The sequence below is a fragment of the Zeus faber genome (genome assembly GCF_960531495.2).
Source record: "Zeus faber genome assembly, chromosome: 11".
NCBI lineage: Eukaryota > Metazoa > Chordata > Actinopteri > Zeiformes > Zeidae > Zeus > Zeus faber.
Window position 1 is genome coordinate 16357457 of NC_137205.1, and position 25506 is coordinate 16382962.

The 25506-nt window shown below is 45.1% G+C and overlaps 2 protein-coding genes across 2 annotated transcripts in view; both read left to right on the forward strand.

Annotated features, from left to right (window-relative positions):
- The first annotated feature begins 352 nt into the window (after window positions 1-352).
- ccnf (cyclin F) lies at window positions 353-14437 on the forward strand. The gene is made up of 17 exons (XM_080009260.1): window positions 353-415; window positions 1633-1787; window positions 2200-2306; window positions 2637-2704; window positions 2824-3017; window positions 3702-3755; window positions 4525-4629; window positions 5121-5198; window positions 5844-5998; window positions 6475-6639; window positions 7041-7164; window positions 7844-8024; window positions 8150-8237; window positions 9828-9927; window positions 10021-10151; window positions 11191-11354; window positions 12013-14437. Exons 1-17 carry the CDS (start codon window positions 403-405, stop codon window positions 12477-12479), a joined length of 2349 nt encoding a protein of 782 aa, XP_079865386.1. The 5' UTR covers window positions 353-402; the 3' UTR covers window positions 12480-14437.
- A 1774-nt stretch (window positions 14438-16211) lies between these two features.
- abca3b (ATP-binding cassette, sub-family A (ABC1), member 3b) overlaps window positions 16212-25506 on the forward strand; it is a 52879-nt gene continuing 43584 nt past the window's right edge. Inside the window, exons 1-4 of the mRNA XM_080009259.1 lie at window positions 16212-16336; window positions 18343-18442; window positions 20925-21183; window positions 24344-24471. Coding sequence (XP_079865385.1) covers window positions 18389-18442; window positions 20925-21183; window positions 24344-24471 — 441 coding nt within the window. The 5' untranslated portion in view covers window positions 16212-16336; window positions 18343-18388. The remainder of the gene's footprint in view (window positions 16337-18342; window positions 18443-20924; window positions 21184-24343; window positions 24472-25506) is intronic.

Sequence of the window (25506 nt, forward strand, 5' to 3'; positions counted from 1 at the left end):
CCGAACGCCGCCCGTAGGCCGGTAGGCGGGACGCAGCGCGGCCAACAGGCCCCGAGCTTTTAAGTTCAAACGCGAGGCCGGGGCGGGGCTCCGGTGCATTCGGGGCGGGGCCTGAGAGCGCGAGTAGGTGACACGCTGAAATTTGAATTGGGTCGAGATCGCAGCACCAGCGGCGCAGCGTCGGGTCGTGTCATTCGGCCACTACCTCCGGTGCCATTCGGCCACTACCTCCGGTGCCATTCGGCCACTACCTCCGGTGCCATTCGGCCACTACCTCCGGTGCCATTCGGCCACTACCTCCGGTGTCATTCCGCACATTCCACCGGTGTCCGGGTCGGTCGAAGCTGCAGCGTCTCTCCGGATCAGCGGCCGGTTCCCCGAGGAGCGATCCCTCCACTTGCGATGAAAGCGGGCGGTAAGTTCCGAAGGCGACCGGTGTCAGCGGTGAAAAGCAGCGGAACGGCATTTAAATACGAAACAAACACCTTTTCTTTTCTTTTTTGGGGAAGTATAAGAGCGCGACGTGCAAAATGCCACACAGGCGGGCAGGCGTGCGGGGCGCGCCGCGTAAGCCGGTGTGTGAGAGCAGCGCCAGCGGGAGCCGCGGCGCCGGTGCTCCGCGCGTCCAGAGGGCAAGTCGCTGGAATAGCGTAAATATTGTCCAAGCCCTGAACTGCGTTTGTCATCGCCAAACAGCTGTGTTCGTCGGGTTCAAAAACAAAAAAAAACAAAAACAAAAAACAAAAAAACGGAGCAGAAAGTGGGGAACCGGACACGCAGTGATCTGCTCGGGAGGGAAATTTGGGCGCTCATTTCGGTGACTTATCCCCCGCTCGGGGCCGCCGGGCAGTGGGCTCGATCCGGGGGAGGGGAGGGGGTGTCGAGAGCAAACTTCGCTCGAGTGGATGTTTAACTAAGTTGACCCCTCGGTTGTTTTGCGCGGAAACGTGTCCAAGTGCGATGGGATTTGGAATTGGAATGGGGTTACCTGGACGACGCCCGGTGTCGACGCGTATTCAAAGTGGAGCCAGTTGCGGCCATGCTGCCGTTCTACGCCTCGAATGGTGATTGGGTGATTTCACTGAAAGAACTTTAAACAAAGTGTGGATCTGTCACCGAAGTTCGCGAACTGTGGCTCGTCGTCTCAGACACACACACACACACACGCACGCACACACACACACACACACACACACACACACACACACACATATCATATTCCTTAGATTCCACCTTGGTCCACACGGATATATGTACTCTGTTTATTTATACATATACGTTTGCAACCTTGCATAATTTCCTATTTTTGACAGTGTGAATTGTTAATACATAGGTTTACTGTTCTTTTTAAGTGTATTTTCTATTTGTTTTGTTAATTTTTAGGTTGCCAAATTAATATTTTTTTACTGCCTACATCACATGATTTACATGATCTTGTAATTACTTTATTATTAGCGTTACTGCCTCTTGATTTGATATCAGCTGCTGTAACACTGACCCCTCCGGGGGTTGAATAATGTACCTAATTATAAATGAGGGAAAGTCTATTTTCCTTTCAGAGCTGATTGTGGCTTTTTTGTGTGTGTGTGTTTTTGTTTTAACGCTTTAATGATATTTCTGCTCTCCTTTCAGAAATCCACTGCCGTTGTCACAAATGCTTCTCGATTCCGCTGCGGAAGCGGGTCCGTAAGCGACCCGAGGCCCTGACGCTGCTCTCCCTTCCTGAGGAGGTCCTGCTCTGCGTGCTGCAGTGCCTCTCTGCCGAGGACCTGCTGGCTGTCCGAGCTGTGCGTACACGCACACACACACACACACACACACACACACACACACACACACACACACACACACACACACACAGACTTTGACACCTCCGTGCGACATGTAGTGTGTCCACGTGACATCGCGGTTGCGTTGTGATCATCTTTTGACCACCTGACCTCTCTCGCTCTCTCTCTCTCTCTCTCTCTCTCTCTTTCTCGCTCTGTATTTTGACATCTCTGTACATTAGATTATATTACTTCAGGATTTGTCACTTGTGAAGAGAAAAGTTCTTTGCGTTTTATCCCTCGCATATGTAGTACAAAAAGTGTCGTGTATAGTAATGTGGTAATAATAATAATAATAATAATAAAAACAAGATAGAAAGACAAGTATTCATTCTAATCAAGTGAACAATGTGCCCGTCTCCTGCCGCAGGTCCACTCCCGGCTGAAGAACATTGTCGACAACCACTCTAGTGTTTGGGCGCGAGTCAGTTTCAGAGACACCTGGCCCGATCCCAAATCAGTCTGGCTCTTTGAAAGGTGCGCTTCCTTAAAACAACCTCTCTCGGGTGTTATTTTGTTCTATGTAGATTTCGACCGGTACCCGTTTCAAACGTCGAATGCATTTGAAAAAGGTGTGTTTTAAATTTTTATTTTTTTGTTTGTTTTGCTTTGACACTCGGACGCATGTTGGAAGTCTCGAATGGCGATGATAGGGTTGTCTATCAACCCTTGTGTATAAATGGCCCCCGAGCAAACTCAGTCTTTAGTGTTTAACCTTGGTACTGGCGTTTCAGGACTCGGAGGCGGTCGCGCTACATCCCTGGTTGCGTTGATTCGACTTTGCATTTTTTTCCCCCCTCTTTTCAGAGCGGCGGAGAAAGGGAACTTTGAGGCCGCCGTCAAGCTCGGCATCGCCTACCTGTACAATGAAGGACGTAAGTGGACGCGGCGGCTGCTCGTCTTTCGCTTCTTCGCCCGCTGCACCTCGCCCCCCACCCCCTCCTTTGCCCCCGTGTGTTTATGTGTTTCTTCGCTCTCTCGCGCTTCCTCCCAGCGCTGAAGAGCGACGAGGGCCGGGCGGACGTCTGCGGCCGGAAGGCGTCGTACTACTTCAGCCTGGCCGAGACCCTGCACCCCTCCACCACGGACCCCTTCGTCTGGGTCTTCATCCGCCCCCCCTGGTCCGCCATCGGCAGCTGCTGCAAGGCGGTGGTCTTTAACCGTCTGAAGGCCGAGTGCACGACCAATGTGAGTTGGCGGACGGACGCGTTGGCTTTTGTCCGGCCCCCCTTTCCATCGCAAAGTTAAAGGGGAAAAAAAACAAACAGATGAGGATACGTTTAGGTTTAGCTCTTTGTTTAGTTTGGAGATCTACAACTACAGGTACCTCGTGCGTGAAGAACCACGGGGACCCCCGATCACCCGCAACATGTTTATCATTGACTTTCCTCTGCCCTCGTCAAAATGTGCCCTCAGCTATTTTGAGGATTCTTTTTTTTGGAGAAATAATTGAAAATAGCTTGGAGTGGATCAAGACTTATCATTTGAGAAACATAATTCAAGAGAAACAAGATTCTTATTCATTCGCCGAGGAATGATTGTGATCCCTTCTAAAGTCTAAATTGACAACCTGAAATTGAGTATCATATTTACCCATTTTTATGCTGTTGCTGTTGGTATTCTATCACCATCTTCTTAACGTAAAACACTTTGAGTTGCACATTGTGTATAAAAGGTGCCATACAAACAAAGTTTATTTTCTTTTATTACTCTATTATTAAAAGGATAAATTATCTTTTAATTTTCTTTTTCCACCAAACTGCCTTTATGTTTTCAACACGACAGCGGCTTCACGATCGCAATACAGACTCATGATCCCAGGATGTGATATATCTAATAACCCTAAAATCTCCTTGCTGTCTGCTTCCGCAGGAGAAGAAAGGTCCCCTGCTCCACTCCCTGGCCAGAGTTCTGCTCTTCTTCAACGTGAGTATAAAAGCGAGGCTGGCGCTGGTCGCCATAGTTTCGGTCTCGGCTTCCGTAACGCAGGACGCAGCTCTGCCACCGGGTTCGGGTCTGTCGTTGAAAAGAGCTTTCGGGTGATCAGTTGTAGAAGCCTCCAGGGCTCTGTTAAGAATCCGGTCATCCAAAATAAAATGGATGTGATCGGGGATGTATTGGTGTAGTCGAAATTGGTGACTTTGATTCATTGATTTAATAACATATATATAACATATAAATAAATTCCAGACTTTTGGCTCGGACGGTGTGACGCTTTTTACATTCATTGCTCACATTTGCATGTATTGGCATATGAGGGTGGAAAGCCTACCCCCGGTGACGGGCGGCGACCGGAGACTCATTCTAATGTCACACGTGACGACAGACGTGTCTCAGACACAATCTGGATCTTTTCTGGATTCAAGATGCCACATCCCTGACGAGTCACCGGGCGCCACAGATGGGCCGCTTGTTTTTCGCCTTTGTTCATTAATAACAGCAGTTGCACCATCCCATGCCTTCCCCTGTTGTTTTTTTAAACGCTCTGTCATTTAAGATCAATTATATCTCAGCATCTTAGCGCGCACACACGCACACACACACAGACACACACACACACACACACACACACCGAACACATGGTGTCTATTGATTGTCCCTGAATGATCGTCAGGCCATTTGCGGCCCCTGACCGGAGCAAGTTAATTATCCTCATCAATTCAGCAAACTGAGTCAGGTGTTGTGTGTTTTCCAGGAAGAGGCGCGGCACAAGGAGGCTCTGCCCATGCTGCAGGAGTCCTCTCGGGCCGGCTGCCTGCAGAGCTCCTTCCTGCTGTGGAAGCACAACTGCAAAGCCACCGTGAGTCTCAAACCTCCATTCATCATTCCTTACCATCGCAAATGTCCATCCAGCGATTTCATGGAGGCTCTGGGGGCGACTGCGGGTCTTAAAAGGATCTTAAAATGTATTTAATGCAGTTACATTCGATTTTTGAGACAGATATTTGTGGAAAAAAATTTCTCCTGAGTACCAGGTTTTAGATGGGCTTAAATATGAATAAATGAATTCGAAATGGACATTTTCTCGGATTTTACTGATCCATATATAACTTTTTGTCATGATGTGTCTCGCTCCTCTGCATCCGGTAAGGCTCTAAAAGCCTTACCGGATGCTTGAAAGACCATTTGAATGCTATGTTGCTATACTGACCGAGATTTCAATTTATGTCAAATATGAAATGGAGGAATGTTTTTTTTCCTTCTCTTCCCATCTAATTTAAAAATGTCCTTGGGTCTTGACTGGGGGCTAATAATATAATATGATTTGGTTTCCATGGTTGTTGTTTCCAGATGTCAGACCCCGGAAGGTACCTTCAGTGCGTGAGGACCCTCAGGGACTACGCCGCCAAGGGATGCTGGGAGGCTCAGGTGTGTGCTCCGGGGAGATAGATCACGGCTCCTCCAAGAGTATACGAGGAGGGGGAAATTGTTTATTATCAGAGGCTGCTCTCTCTTTTTCATCCGCCGGCAGCTCCATCAGTCAGACTAATGGAGGAAGGCGCCTATCTGGAGGAGGGTTTTTATTTATATATATTTTTTTGGAGGACGTGACAGATTGTTTGGCGTGTCTTTGTCAGGCCAACTCGCTCAAATCGCCAAATGACCAAAATCTGTTGCGGTGAAATGAGTTTGATCCTTGTGCTCTTCATGGATCCCGCTCAAAAGTTACTGTTGCGAGGACTTCTTGTCCACTCTAGAATCATCTAGAAACACTTAAAAAATTGTGAATGACAAATATTAAGCCTTAAGAGTCAAGAAATTCTAGCCTGAGTTAGAATTTACGTGGTCATAATCTTTCACAAGCATTTTGTCTGATTTATCGATATATTTATCTTTGGGTTTCTACGACGAATCAACATTTTTGATCTTCTAAACCCACCTAATCTCTGATTCCTGCAGAAACCCTGGTTATTCAGACAATATTTTCACCCGGTGCACATGCTAATTTTTTTACCCCCCAATTTACGAGTCATTTTCCTCATACCACCTTTCTCCGCCCCCTATCTCCTCCAGTTGTCCCTGGCCAAAGTGTGCATCAATGGAAACCCTCTGGGTCTGGAGACCAGGGCCTGCGTGGACCAGGTGGCCCAGTTCTTCAGCTGCTCGCCCCACACGCCCCAGCACAGAGCCGACGAGATGTTCAAACGGGGCATTAAGGACACCATGAGGTCAGAAGAAAGGCCCGCACACACACACAATCCGATACCGATGACGTAGGGTATCAGTACGGGAGAATCCATATAAAATTCCATGGTGGGGGGAGGGTTAGATATTAGAAGTGATGGAAGGTTCGGCTCTTTTTTTGATATTTGGTTCTTGACAAGTCACTCGGTAAAAGATTTGTTCTGTTGTCCGTGTCCATGTTTGTTTGATTCGATCATTTGAATGAGTCGGTTGTGGACGGAATCCTCACAGGAATCATTTCATTCTGTCCAAATGATTAATTATGGCGGACTGCAAAGTGTAATTCACAAATCAACCACATCCAATATGAATTATGCCAAATGCCTTTGCCCCTTTTCGACTCTTCCCCAAATGACTCGCAACTCCTGGCTCATTCCCAATCCAGTCACTAGTTAGCCACGAGCGAATCGTTTGCGAAAAGGTATCCTCTGATCCCCTTCCGTCCGTCCGTCCGGCGCAGGTACATCCTGGTGGACTGGCTGGTGGAGGTGACCACCATGAAGGGGCTGTCCAGCCTGCCGCTGCACGTCACGCTGGGCTGCGTGGACCGCTACCTGTCCCTGCGCTCCGTCCCCAAAGCTCGCCTACAGCTGCTGGGCATCGCCTGCATGGTGATCTGCACCCGGTGAGAGCGCCCCCCATTTTTGTTTCAGATTGTTTTTTTTGGGGTTTTTTTTTTTTTGCTAATAGCCGGATTGATACGAACGAGGTAGTTTGAGACGTCCCAAACACACCTGATACCAAAAGCTGTATCACAGAAAAGCAACTTTATTTTCAGCTTCTTCTCTTTTTTCGACACATTGACGTATGTTGCTAATGTAAACAAATTGATTATGTGTCAGCCATTTCTTCCTATTGTCCCCAGAGAGGTATGTAGCGCAGGTCTAGTAAAATAACATTCTACCAGCTCAATGAAAAAACAAAAATAGTCTTTTGTTTATGCCTGTGTGCTGTTTTTTTTATTTATTTTTTTTAATTTGTATTAAATCTTGGTCGTCCGTCCGTCCGTCCCCCCCCGTTACCCAGCTACACGAGTGAAGACATCCTGACGATCCGCGAGGCCGTCTGGCTCACAGACAACACCTACAAATACGAAGACCTGGTCCGCATGATGGGAGAGGTCATGGCCGTCCTGGAGGGGAAGATCAGGGTCAGTGACATTTATTTATTTAACACACACGGATCAGCCATAACATTAGAACCACCTGCCAAATATTGTGCAGGTCCCGCTCGTGCCGCCAAAACAGCTATGACCCGCCTGACTATGTTTAGGTAGGTGGTGCTCACGTGCCATTGTAGGCACTTTCGGCAGTGGACAGGGGTCAGCATGGACACTCTGAGCGGTCAGTGGCTTAGCAGCCCCATACGCAGCAAGCTGCGATGCACTGTGTGTTCTGACACCTTTCTATCACGGCAGCATTAACTTTTTAAGAAATTTGTGCTACAGCAGCTCTTCTGTGGGATCAGACCAGACGCGTTAGACTTAACTCCCTACACGCATCGATGAGCCTTGGGCGCCCATGACCCTGTCGCCGGTTCACCGGTTGTCCTTCCTTGGACCACTTTTGGTAGGTACTAACCACTGCATACCAGGAACACCCCACAAGACCCGTGACCCAGTCGTCTAGCCATCACAATTTGGTCCTTGTCAAAGTGGCTCAGATCCTTACGCTTGCCCATTTTTCCTGCTTCCAACACATCAACTTCAAGAACGGACTGTTCACTTGCTGCCTAATACATCCCACCCTGCCATGGGTTGCTCTGTTTTCTGTTAGGGTTAGGGTCTTCACATTATTTTCTTTCATATTTAATTTTGCTGTCCCGCTCAGACGCCCACGCTGCTGGATTACGGCGAGGTGCTGCTCTACCTGCTGCCTCTGGAGTGGCGGACGGTTCACCTGTTTGGCTACGTCTGCGAGCTGTCGCTGCTGCACGCCACCTTCACCACGCCGCCGCCCGCCAAGCTGGCCTGTGCCACGCTGCTGCTGGCGCGGGCACTGCATCAGTATGGTGAGAAACCCCTTTCAGATCCGTTCACTCTTTGGCCCATTACGTTTGAACACGTCTCGAGGTTCTTCTGAGGTGACAAATAGGACGAGGTTCGACTGTAAACTAAATGTCCTGTCGTCCTCCAGCTCCTGTCTGGCCCAAGCAGCTGGTAGACTACACCGGCTTCTCCAAGCAGGACCTCGCCCCTTACACTCTGCTTCTCTATGTCAAATGGTGAGTGTTAATTTGTGTTCTTATCTTAGTGTTGCTAGGCAGACAAATACATTCGGTAATTCGATTATAAATGCCAACAAGGCCAAATCTGAACACACAGTAATATAAATGAACCTGTGTAGCACAGGGCTTGGGTATGTGGTTCTAAATTTTTGAGTCAATCAGTTATAATCCTCACTATTGAACATATTAATGGACATTTATCATCTGCGCAAGCAACCGAGCAATGGTGGAAATCACCCCCCCCATTACATGTATCAAACAAACATCGAATAGGTCGATGGAGTATAGAAATGTCCTCAAACCTCCATCCCTCAGTCAATCTCAAGATGCACCTGCTTAGTCATCATCTCGTGATCTCAATATTAGGTTTGTTTCATATTCCATCAGGGTCGTGAATTTAAAATAGCTATGATATATTGCTCATTGTCTTTCAGTGGCATCGAATCGCCATGACATAATGGCTTATGAAATAAAAAAAACCCTGTACTGTGATACAGTTCCGTGGCCAAAATTGATGAAGATGGTGGCTATGACTCATCATTTCTCACCATATGCTGCCTAGTGTCAACAGTTTTTTTTTATTTTATTATTATTTTTTTTTATATGATACCGTATGGCGTGGTGCTCGATTAATACATGGTTCCATATGGCGAACCACAGCTTGATTCAGGTAAATAAATGGTAACAAGCTGCTTCTGGGCTGTTTTTTTTGTTTTGCGCCAGAGGGATCTGTGCATCCGGTCTTCCATCGCTTTGAATGACATGGCGGGGCCAAATTGATGGCGCTTGGACGTTGATTTAACGTTTCTACACGACGACACGCATTGTCAAACCCAAGTGGATAATTGTTAAAGAGAACTGAATGGGGAAAAGCACACGTTACTCACCGCTTAGTCGGAAACAGAAGCAACCTTCTGCGCGTTGGTGTCTCGTTATGTTGCAATGAAATCATAAAGCAGGTACACTGTGAAAACCCCGCATGGGAGAGAGAGAGAGAGAGAGAGAGAGAGAGAGAGAGAGAGAGAGAGAGAGAGAGAGAGAGAGAGAGAGAGAGAGAGAGAGAGAGAGAGAGAGAGAGAGAGAGAGAGAGAGAGAGAGAGAGAGAGAGAGAGAGAGAGAGAGAGAGAGAGAGAGAGAGAGAGAGAGAGAGAGAGAGAGAGAGAGAGAGAGAGAGAGAGAGAGACTTGGCTCCGTCTGGCTGTCTGTTTAGATTTAATACATCTGGAAAACCCATTGAAGCCACGGTACAGTGGAAATTTTTGATGGTGACTTTTCTGTGCGTGGCCTTCCTGCGGTACGCTGAGGTAATCCCATCGATAAGACGATCACGTGTATATGGAGCTTAGCAGCAGTAACTTTGGTGTGGGCATCTCAGCGGTTGGAGACGTTCTGGTGTGTCTGTCATGCCCGAGGGAATCGGCAAAGAAGTCAGTAAAAGCCTGCGGTGAGTCACTGGTGAGGGCCCGCCGTCGTGTAGACAGAAGCTTAATTCCCAAATGGAGACGTAACAAGATTTGTCGCCCCGGCATCATGATGGAGATTCACCTTGCCGGTTAGGGGCACGCTTAACCTCGTTTCTCCCTTCAGTTTCAGTCAAGATGTACCCAAGGACTACCGACATGTGCCGCTCACAGCCGTCAAACAGCGCTTTGAGGACGAGTCCTACCAGCAGATCAGCCACGAAACGGTACCATTTTATTATCCTGTAAGGCGCCTTGTGTGTTCAGTGACGCCTCATCGTCCGAATGTAAGTCATGAATTTGCCTCCTGCTCCTTCCAGGTCATTCCCTTCAGGGAGCTGTGTCAGATCTTGGAGGTCCCCGAGGTGGAGCCCCCGACGGACCCCCCCAGCCCCAGCAGCCTCACGCCGGACATCCACACCTTCCTTTCCTCCCCGTCCTGCAACAAGAGGTGGGCCGCTGTCCCTGTGTTCAAAATGGTCTCCTGTGCTATGTAGCCACGGCTGGGCCAAGCCTTAAAAGCAAATCACTTTGCACGCAGCACGCGCTGTGTTCCCTCCTAAAACACAGGATGTTCATTCCATGCGCACAGGCCGACTATTGAAAGACGTATTATATATTGTTTTAACCTTATTCATATGAAGGACCCTCAATTTCAAATACATTAGACCATGGATCCCATTTGATATGATTTATTTTCTCTGGGGCCCCCAATCTGAGATATTTATTGTTAGATATGATTTGGTCCAAACCTCCACACCTGTCTGAAGAATAGTTAGTAAGAAAACAGTGAAACAACGGTACATTCACTCAGGATGCATTGAAGCTTAACAAGGAATGATTTTTCTGATAGTTTTGGATCCCCCTGGAACCTCTAAAAGGACCTCCTGGTGGACCCTGGACCCGCGTTCAGAACCACTGGTTTAATACATCATTCTATGATCGTGGATTCAATGCGTCAACGGCACATAATAAACAAGACTTTCCCCAAAAAACGAAGTTTACAATTCTGAGTTGCAGCTGTCCGAATGAGAAATGTCACATTTTTAAGTTCACTGGTTAAAGCTCCAACCCACGGTGCCAAGATGGACTCTGAACTGGGGAAACTCCACCATATTGCCCACCAGACTAGCTAGATAACCCACCTCAAGCTGAACTAGGATATTCTTTGTGCTGCGGCTGCTGCTAGAGATGTGAGAGCTTTAATCCTTGGACCAGGTACACTGAGGTTATGCTCCTTCTGTAGTGGAGTTGTGCCTCAACCGCTACGCCCGCGATGATCACAGTCACAACAGCGGCATCTAGGGGCCGTCAGTTACACCGGGATCGTCTGGTCACCTCCTGCCCAATCTGCTCTTTTTAGCGGCGCGTTCTCGCAGCGGGGAGGTGTGAAAACTGGCTTTGTTTGCGGTTTTCCAGACGGTGTTTATTTGTGCTATTCTGTGCGATGGCGCACTGACTCACTCCGACCCCCCCCCCCCCCTCCGTAGGAGATGCGATCAGAGCACGCAAGCAGACCGGGGCACGCCTACGGCCGAGCTGTCCAATCAGGAGGAGACTCTTCTCGGCGACATGCTGGACTGGAGCCTGGACGCCTCGTGTTCCGGCTACGAGGGAGACCAGGATGAGAGCGAGGGAGAGAAGGACGGAGATAGTGAGTGCCGGGGGAGGGGTCTTTGGGGCCTTGTGATAAGCGGGGATGCTTGGCAAGGACCCTGTGGCCATTTTTAAATGATTTGCAGAAGCTGCCGAGCAAATTGACTAATATCGCATGAGTCAGACTTCCAGTAATGCATGACGTTCACAAGGCAATATTAAGATTTAATGCCCAGCATCGTGTACATTGGCATCAGTGAGCTCGGATGGAGGCCTTATCAAAGTTGTTTTACCCCATACTATATTTAATTTATGCCGATTCTATGTGAAATGGGATGAAAACATAACATTTATCCTACAAGCCCCAAAATGGCAATTTATGTTTATATCCCCCTTTTTAGCCATATTGGCAAAAGCCAGACTATATCTCAGCTCTGAGTGCTATATTTCTCCTCCCAACTGTCATTCCAAAATAAAAATGTTTATTAAAAACATCACAAACAAGGTTCACCGTAAGGCGTTGGTAGATTGTATAATTATGTTTCATTAGTTACTGTTTTACTAATTATGCTTTTGGAAAAGATGCACAAAGGAATCTCACGCTGCCAATGTCTGGACATGTAGGTCCATGGAGCTCAGGGTGTATCCATTTGTGTTCCTAGCTTTGACTTAAATGGCTTCAGTTCTTTACCTTTTCACACCTCCTTTTTCCACAGCCTCCATCATGGCCATTGATCTGAACGCACTGGATGCAGAAAGTCTGGAGCACTGCCGCTCCCTGTCCAGCGACGAGGACAGCTTCTGTGAAGCGGAGACAAGTCCGGCGGACAAGGGGGGCTGCGGCCGGTCCCGCGGCCCACCCGGTGCGCTGCCATCCTTCACCTCGTTGGACCTCCAGAGCTCAGGATACAACTCCAGCCACTGCTCCAGCGCTTCCCCCACGTGCCCGTCCTCCTCGCTGGGGCCCCGCCGTGCCATCGACGGCTCGCCCGCCACTCTGGGCACGGCCTCCTCCAACGCCAAGCCGGGCTTCCGCCTCCTGGTGCCCATGCAGAGGCCCCGGGGCTCCTCCTGCAAACAGGTGAAAAGGAAAAACGCGGCGGCTCACAGCGGAGGGGAGATGGAGAGCGGAGAGGAGGAAGGAGAGGGATATTCTGCCCCCGCGGGATTCCGAAGCCTGTGAGCGGCGGCCGTTTTGCCGGCTTTTAAATGGGAATGACTTTGTTTTCCTCTCGGTTGAACGTCTCCAGCACTTTTCTGCTCGTGATTTGTGTCTGTGTGCACTGGTGCCCTCCAATACCAGGACTTTGAAAGAAAATAAATATGAAATCAGCTTTAAGAGGCAGAGATAAATAAGATAATAAAATAAAGATTGTAAAAGTAAAATAAACTAGCTTTCATATCAATATCATGCAAAGCCACAGGAAACTACCAGAACACGACCCGATCTCATACCGGAGCGTGGCACAATGCTATCACATAACAGACTTGCACAACAACCTATCTCAGATCTTCGAAACCTCATGACAGGAAACAAAACATCATTGTTTTTATTATGTCTTCATTGCTGGCATATTACATGTTGTTTATCATAAACTGGTTCTCATGGATTTAGATATGCACTGACTATTGTTACATTAGGAACACAGGAAGTAACATAACAAGTTTACCCAGAACCTTTGCGAAAATGGACCCACAACGAATAATGTTTATTTACAGAAAATGATTAACCAACTGAAATTGCAGAAGTTGAAGCAAAAGGGGTGTCAGGGTCTCAAAGACCAAAATAGTAAAAAAAAAAACACCCACGCTGGAAAATAAAATGCTCAATGTACAAATGTACAAACTACTAACTAACAGCAAATATAGGGGAAGCAAAATAAATGGCAGAACTCCTACAGGGCTTACTTAAAGCTACCAAGACTATTTCAACAAGGAACTTCCGACTAGTCAGCAAAAAAATAAATAAAAAAGATAAGCTGAACAGCACTGTATCAAGGCACGTCCGAAAACACACATTTGAGCAGCCAGGGCACTGCTTCTGGGGGTTGACGTACGGATCCAATAAAGTTCAGGTGTGGGTGATCCGAGCAGTCAAGAGAGGGCCTGAAACACAGTGAGAGAAAGAGAGCTCTCTTCCAAAAAAAAATAAAAAATAAAAAAGAGGAAAGAGGAAAGTCAGTGGACGTACCACTGTACCAGAATGTGACTATCTGATGGCACGGTGCTTTTGGAGGACTTGTGTTTGTTTTAAAAGTCTGTATAGGAAGCCTGAAAGTGTTTGCAATTCTTCTGTATATGCCAAAGGTACTGTGTCGCAATTGTGGTTTCAGGGGCATCTACCTGTGCAGAAAGCTGTGAAATGATCGTTCGGTAGACGTTTCTACGTACACATCCCTTTCACTGTGAAACAGTTGAGTGAAGAGATCACACAGGGACTGAAACACCCCGAACATTTGGCGGTGGTTCATGATAAAATGACATATTGCTGACGTGTTGCCACACTTGGCTACTCGGTATTACACATCGCGGATGACTAAATGAATGCATCCCACACGATCCCATTCTATTACGAAAATCAATTAACTGCTTAATGGAACATCAGACCCAAAATACATGCAGAGGATTTTAGTTATTTTTTCCCCCTCACCATTTCCTCCGCCTGAATGAAGTCTGGCACTTTTTTTTTTAATATCATCGCAAGCAAAGCATTTCCACTTGAAATATAATTCATGTTATTTCAACGCTTAAACAATCAGTGCCAAACAATCAGCAATTAAGGTTTTTTGGTGGATTTGTTTTGCTTCAATGGAGGAATGAAGGGAAAATGAATGTCGTGTTTTTCCAGAGTACTGTACGCCTCACTTGACACCGGCTGTCCCTTAACTAGAGCTGACTATGGCTGACTGTAAATATGCCGTTGTACAGTTTCTTCAGACTGGTTATCTCCTGTGTCCCATGTACATGTACATACAGTATGTATACGTATGGTGGAGGATCAAACCTGCCTTTTACTTGAAATTGTTTATGCTGTATTCCAAAATGTACAAGTAAAATACTTCCTCCACTAAGAATATGACAAATTAACTTTTATACAGTGGTGTTTTCTTAAGAGACATGTAATGTTAATGTCTTGTGTGTTTTTTTGTTTTTTTTTATTAAAAGAATGCATTGTCGACTCGCAAATGGACTGATATTTATTATATACTGTATATCTAATCCTACAAATTTCCAATAATACCCTCACAAAAATGCAATTTGTAACAGACACTCGTAGCCATGTCCCAGGACTCAGCGATGGTCGACATCGGTGTCAATCCATAAAGTCTTCTGTGTTGGGTGGATAACACAACTTATCTCTTTTGAATCTTGATAGATTTGGGTTTTGGTGGTTGACCATCTGAGGAGGTTGGGGACATTTTTTTAATCCAAGGGTGCTGTTCATCCAAACCGACAAGTTACTCACAACTCGCTCCACTGCTTCATCAAATTCACGACTGTCTTTCACTTGTTGTACGTGCCTGATCTTTGCGTTCTTGCAGAGAAAGGCGGACCCTGCCACCAACAATGGAAATAGCCTTTAGAGAAGTGGCTGTTTTTTTATTAAACGTGAGATTATTAAATATGACATTAATATCAAGGATGGCATTTTTATTTTTTATTCATTATTTTTAACAAAAAAATCTCGCGGATTACCACTTTAATCATTTAGTACAGGTATACAGAATGGTGCATGGACCATCAGCAAGAAAAATAATGTGGAAAAAAAAAAATATATTCCGAGAATAAAGTTGTAATATTGATTTTAAAAAGTTGGAATTCCGAGATTAAAGACGAAATACAATAAAAAAAAAAAAAAAGGTCTCACATTGTTTCAGACCCATTCTGGCCAGCATTTTTCATTTCGTTAAAATCGCAACTCGGAAAAATCCGAACTCCTACGTGGAAAAGTGCAAGGGACGCAATTTACGATTGGGTTTCAGGGCAAATCACTTGTTCTTTGTTCGAAAACGCGTCCAACTTCGATCCAACGCCCCTGTAGCTTGAGCTCCTGTGTAGATGCTTGTGGAATTGACAAGATTGCTAAAAATAAATAAAATAAATGGACACTGGGTGTCCATGTCTTCCCAAACAGTCCTTACCCGCACTTGGCATGACCGTTTTGAGGGAACGCAGCTTTATCCTCTTCCGTAATGGATCTTCATTTTTACTTTTACGCATTCATATATGCATATGTATTAATTATAATTATTATGATGTAATTGTGAATGCTTTGTTTTGATTTTGATATGCTTTTTACCAACTGGTAAAACATAGAAAACCTTTCATTTGAATAGTAAACAACGAAAAGACTTGGAGGGTGGGGGGGGGGGGGCAGCTGTGAGATCACGTGACAGACGCTTCTCCGGGTCACGTGATATTTTCTCGCCGAGGACCCGTCAGGGCGGCTTGCGCACCAGTGCCGTGAAAGGTTCGACTCGTTTCTTCCGATTCGGTTCATGACGCTAAAAAAAAAAAAAAAAAAAAGAGTCGTCCGATTTTTCCCGCGACCGGCGAGCGAGTCGGGCGGCCCGGGGCCATACGCCACCCCCCCCCCCCCCTTTTGCCGCGGACTTGAACCCGTGCGCTGATCTCCGAGTTCACGGCGGTCGAGCCTCCCCCTTTTTTTTCGGGGGGGGGGGGGGGGGGGGGGGGCGGCGCGCGGCTCCCGATTTGCCGGGTCGTTGGAAAGGCCCGTTCGATACGACCGAATCGTTCGCGAGGCTCACGCACCTACCTCGTCCGGGTAGCGCCGCACGCCCAGCCGCCGTGCGCAATGTCGGCGCCTGCCCTGCGGGGAAGCTGCTGCCAGGTACGAGGGAGCCGCTTTTGAGCCGCTTTTGAGCCGCTTTTGAGCCGCTTGTGATCCGCGTCCGTCCGGCCTCTCGCTCTCGCTCTCTCGGGGAGAATCCGCCCGTGACATCTCCGCGAGAAAGACGCACTCTCGCCCGGAAGCAGAACGCCGACGCAGCCCATGCTTCCCATTCTGGCTCCGTGAAGGTAACGACCAGCGAAATGGCGATGTGTCAAGTGTACCGTACAGGGTCGCGTTGTTGACATGACGGGGAAGACCTCGTTTCCCCGAACCGGGGGCTCCGTCAAATGCTCTGCACGGACGAGACGGGGGGGGGGGGGAGGTCGGTGTGAGGAGGCCGAGTCGGGCCAAAGAGTTGGAAGGAAGCAGGGTGGTGACATCGGCGTTTCATGGAAAACGCCTTGTGTCCTGAACGACGAATACATGCTCATTCCTCGTTTTAATCTCTGATAAGCACATTTGATTTGATTATTTTTTTTATTCTGTGCCTTACATTGTATTTCATATATAAATTACATTTAGGCACCGGGCCCCCATTGTTATTGCTGGGATTATCTGTTTTTCATCTAAGCCGGTTTTTCAGGCTAAAAGTATCTGGAACACGGCAACCGCAGGAGCCGCCGACAGGGTTTTCGGTGTCGTTAGAACCGGGTCTTGCCGCTCCGAGTTTGATCAATATCGATCAACACTTGGAGCAGAAATTACTGAATAACTATTGCAATTTTATCATAAGTAGAAGAACATTGAGGTGATGTTTCAGGAGCGGGCCGCTTTATGACATTGTTAGCCTGAAGTCCCGGCTTAATCTCTCGGATGACATTCGCATTCCGGCATTACAGAAACTCGAAAACTGTACTATGTACCTTACACGACTAAACTGGATCCCGTGTATTGCTGCCTGCAGCATATTTATTATTATTATTATTATTATTATGATTATTGTTGTTGTTATTGTTATTATTATTTTTTTTTAACCTACTGTCTGCGGATTGGGCATATAATAGATGGCATTTGTATGCTATTGTATCCAAGTTGTTGTGCAAGTGGAGTTGGAATTTGCAACCATGCCAATCTTTACTAATAATCATGATACACTTCCAACAAAAACATTTTTTTTGATTGTAGCCATGGATCAAATCAGTGGTTTATCCTTATGGCTTTAAATTCAATAACATGTCCTTAAAAAAAAAAAAAAAACATTTGAAAATGAAACAATCCCTGGTAATCTGTGGAGTGGATTTATTAATCTCTAGTCTTTAAATCAACATAAACCCAAAAGGAGGTTCATTCGATTCCCGATAAACAGATGAACGTTGGTTTATAGCTTCTCAGAAAAACGTCCTTAAAGATGCTGTCTTTTGTAGGTTTAATCTGACATGCTGGTCAAAACGGCAAATACTTTTCTTGGAAAGTGCATGTAAATTATATTATCTGCCGGATGATTCAGAGAATTCTTTTTTTTTTCAAATGGTGTCCGTGGCTTATTGCGTAACGAATTGAGGGTCCTTGATTTGGGGGAAAAAGGTTGAGAATCGCCGATCTACAGAACCTCAGAACCCTGAACTGACCAGTAGAAATTCAGCCTCTTACTCAAGGGCACTTAAGCAGTATGGTTGCCTGTTGGTGTGTCACTTTAAATCTCTTGTTTGACCTCGGCAGAATTGGGCCATCATTTAATCCCGTAGTGGCTGTTGCAACATTGCAATACGACCAAGAAACTGAATGCTGCATTTTTGTGTTTGCTTGTTGAGCTGGCCTAGTGCCTTGGATGTCAATCATTACTTTTCCCTTGTCACTTGCTACCGTTTAACCTATTTACATAATATGCTCATTCAGTGATCGATGATCAGTTTTTCAAGTGCGTTTGTTTTCCATAGTTTAGGAACAACTTCCTCATTTTCCAGAAGCTACGTACTTTGTTTGTGTTGTGTGTGTGTGTTTATGTTATGTTCCCATTTTGACCACGTGCGAAGCGTTGAGGATAACGCCGAGCTTCGCCCAAGTGATGGCTTTCACTTCTCCCATCTTCGCCGCCTTACAGTTATTATTGTCAAACAGAAACCGAGCACGGCATCAGAAAACTTCCTCGTCCCGTGTTGCCGCTTCAAGTGGCTTCTGAGAGACCTTGATAAATATCTCTTAAAGGTCTTTATTAAAGCAGAGAAGTCTCGTTGTGTTTTTGTCCCTCCAGGTGCTCTAGAAGGCCTTCTGGGCTGGTGTCCTCTGCCCTGTTCAACATGGCTATCATGCGACAGTTTGGATTATTGCTATGGAAGAACTATCTTCAGCAGGTGGGTTGGAGGAACGAACACACACACACACACACACACACACACACTACATTTAACCTGCGTATTGTGTACTGTTGGGAGGTAATGATTGTTAAAATTTCACACTTGGCTTATATGACACTTTCATGACAGGAGGCATGGCTCTAAAAATGTGTTCTGCAGCACTGATGTCATGAACTCACAGCTTTAGAGGTGTTTATTAAGAGGGAGGTTCCTCTGTCAGAGTTCAGACATCCTTAGGGTTATCAACCTGAGAAATTTCAATTTTCTTTGACCGTTACTCTGTGGCTTATGATGACTTAATATCTTTCATCTTATCTTGGGTCACATGGCGCCATTAATTAATGACAACGGCTTATATGTTTCCTTCCATATTTTCCTTACGACTACAGTATCAGTTAATCACGAGTCACTTATTCAGTCAAGAAAAAAACAAAACAGTTCGAACAGATATAACGAATCAATATCTCAGAGGGAGACCTGTTCTCCCGCAGTCGCTGAACATCTTCTCTGTTTTCTGAAGTCGCTGAGGCAGCGTTGACCCAGGTCACATGTTGACAGAAGGTTGGATAGGAATCCTCTGAGAGCAGTCTGGTCTCAATCACTAAAGATGTTGCGTCGTGTCTCGAGACGCTCGCTTCTAGATTTGAACTCCCGGTGAATCAGAAAGGCGGTCGACTGTCGTCTGCGGTGCAGAATCCCTACGTGGTTGGAGGTTGTTGCTCCATCGCTCTTTTTCAACTCTCCACCGTGCAAGTTGTGGTTGCTATGCGACTTCACTTGCTCTGGGCTGTGCCTTGTTGTTGGAGTGTATCTTGGCCTTGGTCCATCGGTACTGGAGGGCATGTTTGATTTATAATGGTTAATGTGGACACTTGATTCCTATTGACCTTGTAAGTTTGACTATAGTCATCGAAGTGGCAAGCAAAAATAAAACAGAACCAAGTGGGTTACTCACATCTAAAATGTAGACCTGTATTAAGTGTTAAATATTTTTAGGAATGTTACAGTATAAACTGTAGAGTATAAACTAAATATGTGGGCAGATTCATCAATACGTTGTCTATGAAATTAGCCATCGCCACAGCTGGAGACAATGCTGTTTTTCTTTCCACCTTGATTAATTTCGGTATAACCGATGGTTTATTGCTGGAATCAGGATACTTTGGTAAAAACCTAACAGTACAGGCTCTATGGATGGAGGCGGGCCCTGAGGAATTGGGTGTTGTCATTGGCACCCACCAGCATTTATTTCCCTCTAGACCAGAATTCATATTCACCCTTTTCCACAGGCAGATCACGTAGTTCTACACAGTCTCCTTTGCATACCACGGATCGAATGCACACACGTACACATATACAGGCACACTGGGAAGTGTCTGTGAACCCATAATAAGTACATTTATGTTTTTTATTTTACTCTATTTCTTATATTGTATTTTATATGTATATTATATTTGGGGGCCGGACCCCTATTGTCATTGCAAGATTTTCTGTTTTTAATTTTGTGGTGTTTTTTATGCTAAAAGTATCTGGAACACGGCAGTACTCGCAGACATGGTTGGGGTCTCGTTAGAACCGGTCGTTTCAGATGTCTTGTCATTCCGAGTTTGATCAATTGGAGCAGAAATGACTGAAAAACTGTTGCAATTTTATCGAAAGTAGTAGAACATTGAGGTGATTTCATTAGTTTCAGGGGCGGGGCCGTTTTATGACATCGTCATTTCAAGATTCAAGAGGTTTATTCGTCACATACATATACATATATGCAGTAAAATGTCAAGTCATGTCATTTGAAGTTATATAGATAAGTCCAGGCTTCATCTCTCGGAAGTCATTCACATCTTGGCATTACAGAAACTCAAAAACTGTAATACGTACCTAACACGACTAAACTGGACCCTGTGTATTGCTGCCTGCAGCTATTATTATTATTATTATTATTATTATTTAACCTGTGTCCAGGCAAACCCAATCCACAACTGTATCCTTAATTCCCCTGTGTATATAGCTCAGGAAATTCGAAAATTGAAAAAATGGCAATATTCAACAAATCGAAGATGTACTCGAAGTTCTAGATGTTCTGCAAAACAAATTTCACTTACATCTTCTGCAATGATAAAGATAGCTTCAGATTGTTATTTACTTACTACTATCCTGAAATTGGTGGAAAAACCTCCAATGATGGAGATTTAATTCACAGTCTAGAAATAGTGATGAGGTGTCCTCTGTGTCAGAGGAGCAAAGCAACAATTTATTCTTCATCGCGGATATCTACAGTTCTGCTCTCAGCTCCTGCCTCGTCTGAGATAGACATAATTAAACTTTAGCGGAGACCTAAGACTTTTAATGTCCTGTTGGATACGTGTCCAACTCATCTCGCTTTTCTCTCTGTCCAGGTCTCGTACAAGTTTTAAAACTCACTGACTCATTTATTTTTCACACACTTCATTGTGCGCACCTTCCCTCCCTTTCTCTACAGAAACGCCAGATCCTGGTGACCCTGATGGAGATAGCGCTGCCCTTGCTCTTCGCCGGCATTCTCATCGTGCTTCGCCAAAAAGTGTCCTTCAAGAACTACCCCAACGCCACAGTCTATGAGAGCTTCTCCGTTGACAACTTGCCTCCGCCGCTTCTCTTCAAAGATTTCCAGCTGGCCTACGTGCCGAGAAACTCCAGCGTGGTGCGCCAGGTGGCCGAAGACGTGCAGCACAGCCTCGGTTTTGGCGGGATCGCTTCAGGTGGGTCGGTGACGGAGAGCAAAGAGGGTGACGGGCAGCAAAAGAGGGTGACGGGCAGCAAAAGAGGGTGACGGGCAGTAAAATAAGGAGACGGGCAGTAAAGAGGGTAATGGCCAGTAAAGAGGGTGACAGGTAGTAAAATAAGGTGATGTGCAGTAAAGAGGGTGACGGGCAGCTAAGAGGGTAAGCAGCAGTGAGGAGCGTGACAGGCTGTAAAGAGGGTGACACGTAGATGAGAATATAGAATTCAAATTTGGTGCTGTTGGATATTGTATAGATAAGGTGCTTATCACCACCACCACGCTAGAGCATCTGTTGGTGTATGAAAAGGGGTACCAGACTATCAGAATCCCAATCCGGTGTTCTTGACCAAGTACGCTTGCGCATACAAGGAATTTGACTCTGAATGTCAGTGACTCTCACGCAGAGCAAACTGTAAAATGTTAAAAAGTGTAGCAAAGTTTCAGAAAGATATTTACAAACACTAGGTAGGATATTTAATAAACTGGAATAAATAATGTGTGTAACTGGCAAGCAACATATTCAAAGAGGTAGAGATAATTAGATAAATCTGCAGTTATCTTTTCATATATTTTCTCAGTATTTCAAGGAATTTCAATAATTCCTTTAAAAAAAACAAAAAACCTGAGTGCATAATTTTCATGTGGTCACTCTCAACAGGGTAAGTATGAAATGTCTTATGTAAAGCACATTGAGTGGCCTTTGTGTGCCCTTGTCTTTAGTAAATAGTGCATAGGGGAATGTATTTGTCCACTGTAACCAACTTGTAAGCTTAATTATTACACTGCTGCACATTGCTATTCATTATTACTCAATACTCATGCTAGTATATCCATTAAACAGGTGGAACTAGGTACCAGTGCGTTGGCACAGTTGTGAGTTCATATTGGTATATGACCATGGAAGCCGGCCAACCCTTCATTTCTTCTTCTGCTGCTGAGTGGGCGTGAAATTAAGATTGCAACAAAAAGGAAACTTCCATCCGTCCATAGCTTGTTCTTCTGGCTTTTCTTCTCCTCCTCCCAGGTTTTGTATGAGACGAGCATTCAGACAGGCAGGTGCGCAAACAGGCTGGCATACTGTAAATGTATGCTGTTGAAAGGGAAAGGGAAACGTTATTGTGATTGGTCAATAGATTTCTGAATTATTTCCGAATAATGGCTGTTGTCATGGGCAACTGCTTCTCCCTGCCTGGATTCATGTCCCTCGCTTTGCGCTGCCTACGTGCTGATGGTATCACTAGTCAGCGGGGACCCCCTTCAGACGGACCACTCCGCTTTGCGTTGGGCTGCTGATCACCCTGGCGGGGATTTTTTCGATAATGACTGGCTGGTTGCTCATTATCACTTATTCTCTCTCTCTCTATGTCTCTATCTCTCTATCTATCTATCTATCTATAAAAAAAATCCTGATGTCACTGTGTGGGTGGGTGGGTGGGGACGGAGGCTGATGTTTAGGGTGTCATGGCAACGGGGGGAGGACACATACATTAATGTATGCGGTGTCTCTGATGTGTTGACAGGGGTTGTTGTGTTTATTCCCCAAGGTGGACATGACAACATGCCATGGTTTTGGAAGATGATTTTAACCTGTTGCTGCCAATGAAGGGAAGGGGGCTGGCTACAATAAAAACCATCTCTTCTACATCTCTTGGGGTATTTTTAATGAAAGTATGGACTTCTCAGCTTTTGAAATCGGATTCGATCAGTGACAGCCTATTGCGTAGGCGTAAACCCCAGGTGGGTGTTTGGTAGGATGAGGTCAAGTTCAGAGGGTTTTGCAGCTATCTGACTCTTATTCTGGTCCGGCTGAGGGGTTTTAGTTATTTCTGAATAACTAGGCCACTGTGACCAGGCTCGATTGAAGTGCAGCTTTTGGGATGCTGCTTGTCATTGACCTGTTTTTCCTGTGTTGCAACCCTCCCGTGTGTCACAGCCAGTGCATTTATTTTATGTGCCTGACCCCGATCTAATCGCCTCCACTTCCTCGAGAAACCTCAGAATGCCCGCATGTGTGCTTGATAAGATGAATTCTAAAAATTACGCTTGGAATGTCTTTTTTCTTTTATTTTTTTTGTACAGTCAGTACCGCTCTATTGTCCGCCATTTCTTAAGTCAAGTTAAACTCTGTGTGTGAATCAGGGGCCCCACAGGGATAAATGGGGAGGCAAAGCCCACACCGGAGGGGGGTCTGTGTGTTTTTCCAGGGGGAAAATAAACAGCCACAAAATAGTTGTTCCCCATGAGTTTTGAAAGTTACAATGACCCTAAAATCACTTAACCGGATTCATCGTTGGTAAGAGTATTGTTTTGAGCATTCTTCTTCATAGTCTATCCCCCTTTCAAATCAAGATCATATGTTTTAAATACATTTAAATGTATTAAAGTCGCTATTTTGGCTTAGTATTAATCTTGTTTTTAGTAGTATTTTGAGTTTGCAAGAGTCGAAAATAATAATTTAGCAAAGAGTAAGCAAATCCCAAGTTATGCAGTTATACTAAAGTCTGGTCTAAATAACGCCTTCATATCATTTACTTTTCAGTAACTACTAAGCAAGAAACATTACATGTCCCATAGATAAGGAAAACCCAATTAATAATAAAAACCAGCGGCTAAAGGATTCAGGACAGCCGCAGTAAAATAGGAGCCCCCAAAAATATTTAATGAAAGAAAGTATTTTCTTTGTAACTGAAATATTTGATTGAAGTTACTGGTTTCTACTTAAAAACCCTTGCTTTTTATTTTATTTTATTTTTTTTTGGTTTCCCGTTCCCTTAAACTGTGTTCTCAATTGATCAAATATCAGTTGAGAAAACCTTGAAAAAAAATTGGTTTGAAAGAATGAAAGAAACATGTTAAAGTGGAACCAATGAATATTTTGAGAATCAAATATTCTCTTTCGGTGTATGCCTGTACGTTTACTTTATGTAGTGTATGTCCTTTTTGTCTACATTTATGGATTCTACTTAAAATTCTACTGTGTCCACCGACTTAGAGACCTGTCGAAGAGTCTGAGACGTCAAGGTCAGAGGACGAGACAGGCGTGAGAACAGCGCTACGTGAGGAGAATGGTGCGCTCTGAGCTGATGTTTTCTCGTGTGTGTGTGTGTGTGCGTGTGCGTGTGCGTGCGTGCCCTCAGTGCGGGGGTTCGAAACGGAGCAGCAGTTTGAGGACTTTGTGAGAGTCGACCCCCTGGCAGGGAAGGTGCTGGCCGCCGTCGTGTTTGAACACCCCTTCAGCCATGACGACGAACCGCTACCGCTGCAGGTAAAGAGACGGTACACACACACACACACACTGAAATGTTCTATATTGAAAGTTTATTTTTGGCATATAAAGTGTATTAAAAGAAAATTTCTACCCATTGTACACTTTTTTTTTTTGAGTTTACCTTTTGGTAGTTCTTATTAACTTCTACGTACTTATTGAAAGTACATGTTTTGCATACTCATCATTAATATGCTACAAGTGTAGTGTACTTAAACTTCTGAAAAGTATATTCAAACTTAGTTACTTTGGTATACTACTTAAAAAAGTGTGTTGTTTTGGTTGGCTTAGAAGTAACAAATGAAAATCTGTTGTCATTTTAATGTATGTAAGCACATTTATTTATTTGATTATACTTTATTACAACTTCTAACACACTAAGCACAACATAAGTGGTTTAAATGCAACGCAGCTTTGCTATATTATTTGTAAATTCACAAAAAAAAATACACAAAAAAACAAATGTACTTTCAGACACCACACTTAAACACACAAGTATACTTTTTCCCCACCTGTGCCATTACTAATAATTGGTGATTTAGGGGTGGAAAATGTCTCAAACAAGTGACGAGTTTTGTATGTAATTTCATGGACATACAAAACTCACAGCACCCTTAATTTTCTGTGGTTTGGATGAGATCGACAAAATTCCTTTTTTTTGGGGGGGGAGTTTACCAAGATAACAAACCTGGGTACTACCGACACAATTTAGTTTACCGTGTTCCCATGGGATGAAGCATTGCTTCCTACCGACACTAATTAGTTATCCGAGTTCCCGTGGAATGCAGATACACTTCCTGATGTCTCCCATCTCGATTGTGGTGCCGTCGTTCGGGGTCGCCTGCGCGAGGGCCTCGCGTCGATTACGTACATATTAGTGTTTTTAGTATTTTTAGAGCTTGTTGTGCGTAATCTTGGGTGTCATGAAATTTCACTGCATATATGTATGACCGTATGTGTATGTATGTGACAAATAAACCACTTGACTTGACTTGGGTTGAATGGTTTCTGAGCACCGCACACTTTGATAATGGA

Excerpts from the sequence above, each read along its gene's own strand:
- ccnf (XM_080009260.1), top strand. Across the intron at positions 8,025-8,149 it reads GCGGGCACTGCATCAGTATG|CTCCTGTCTGGCCCAAGCAG; the intron begins GTGAGAAACCCC and ends GTCGTCCTCCAG. Across the intron at positions 8,238-9,827 it reads CTGCTTCTCTATGTCAAATG|TTTCAGTCAAGATGTACCCA; the intron begins GTGAGTGTTAAT and ends TTCTCCCTTCAG.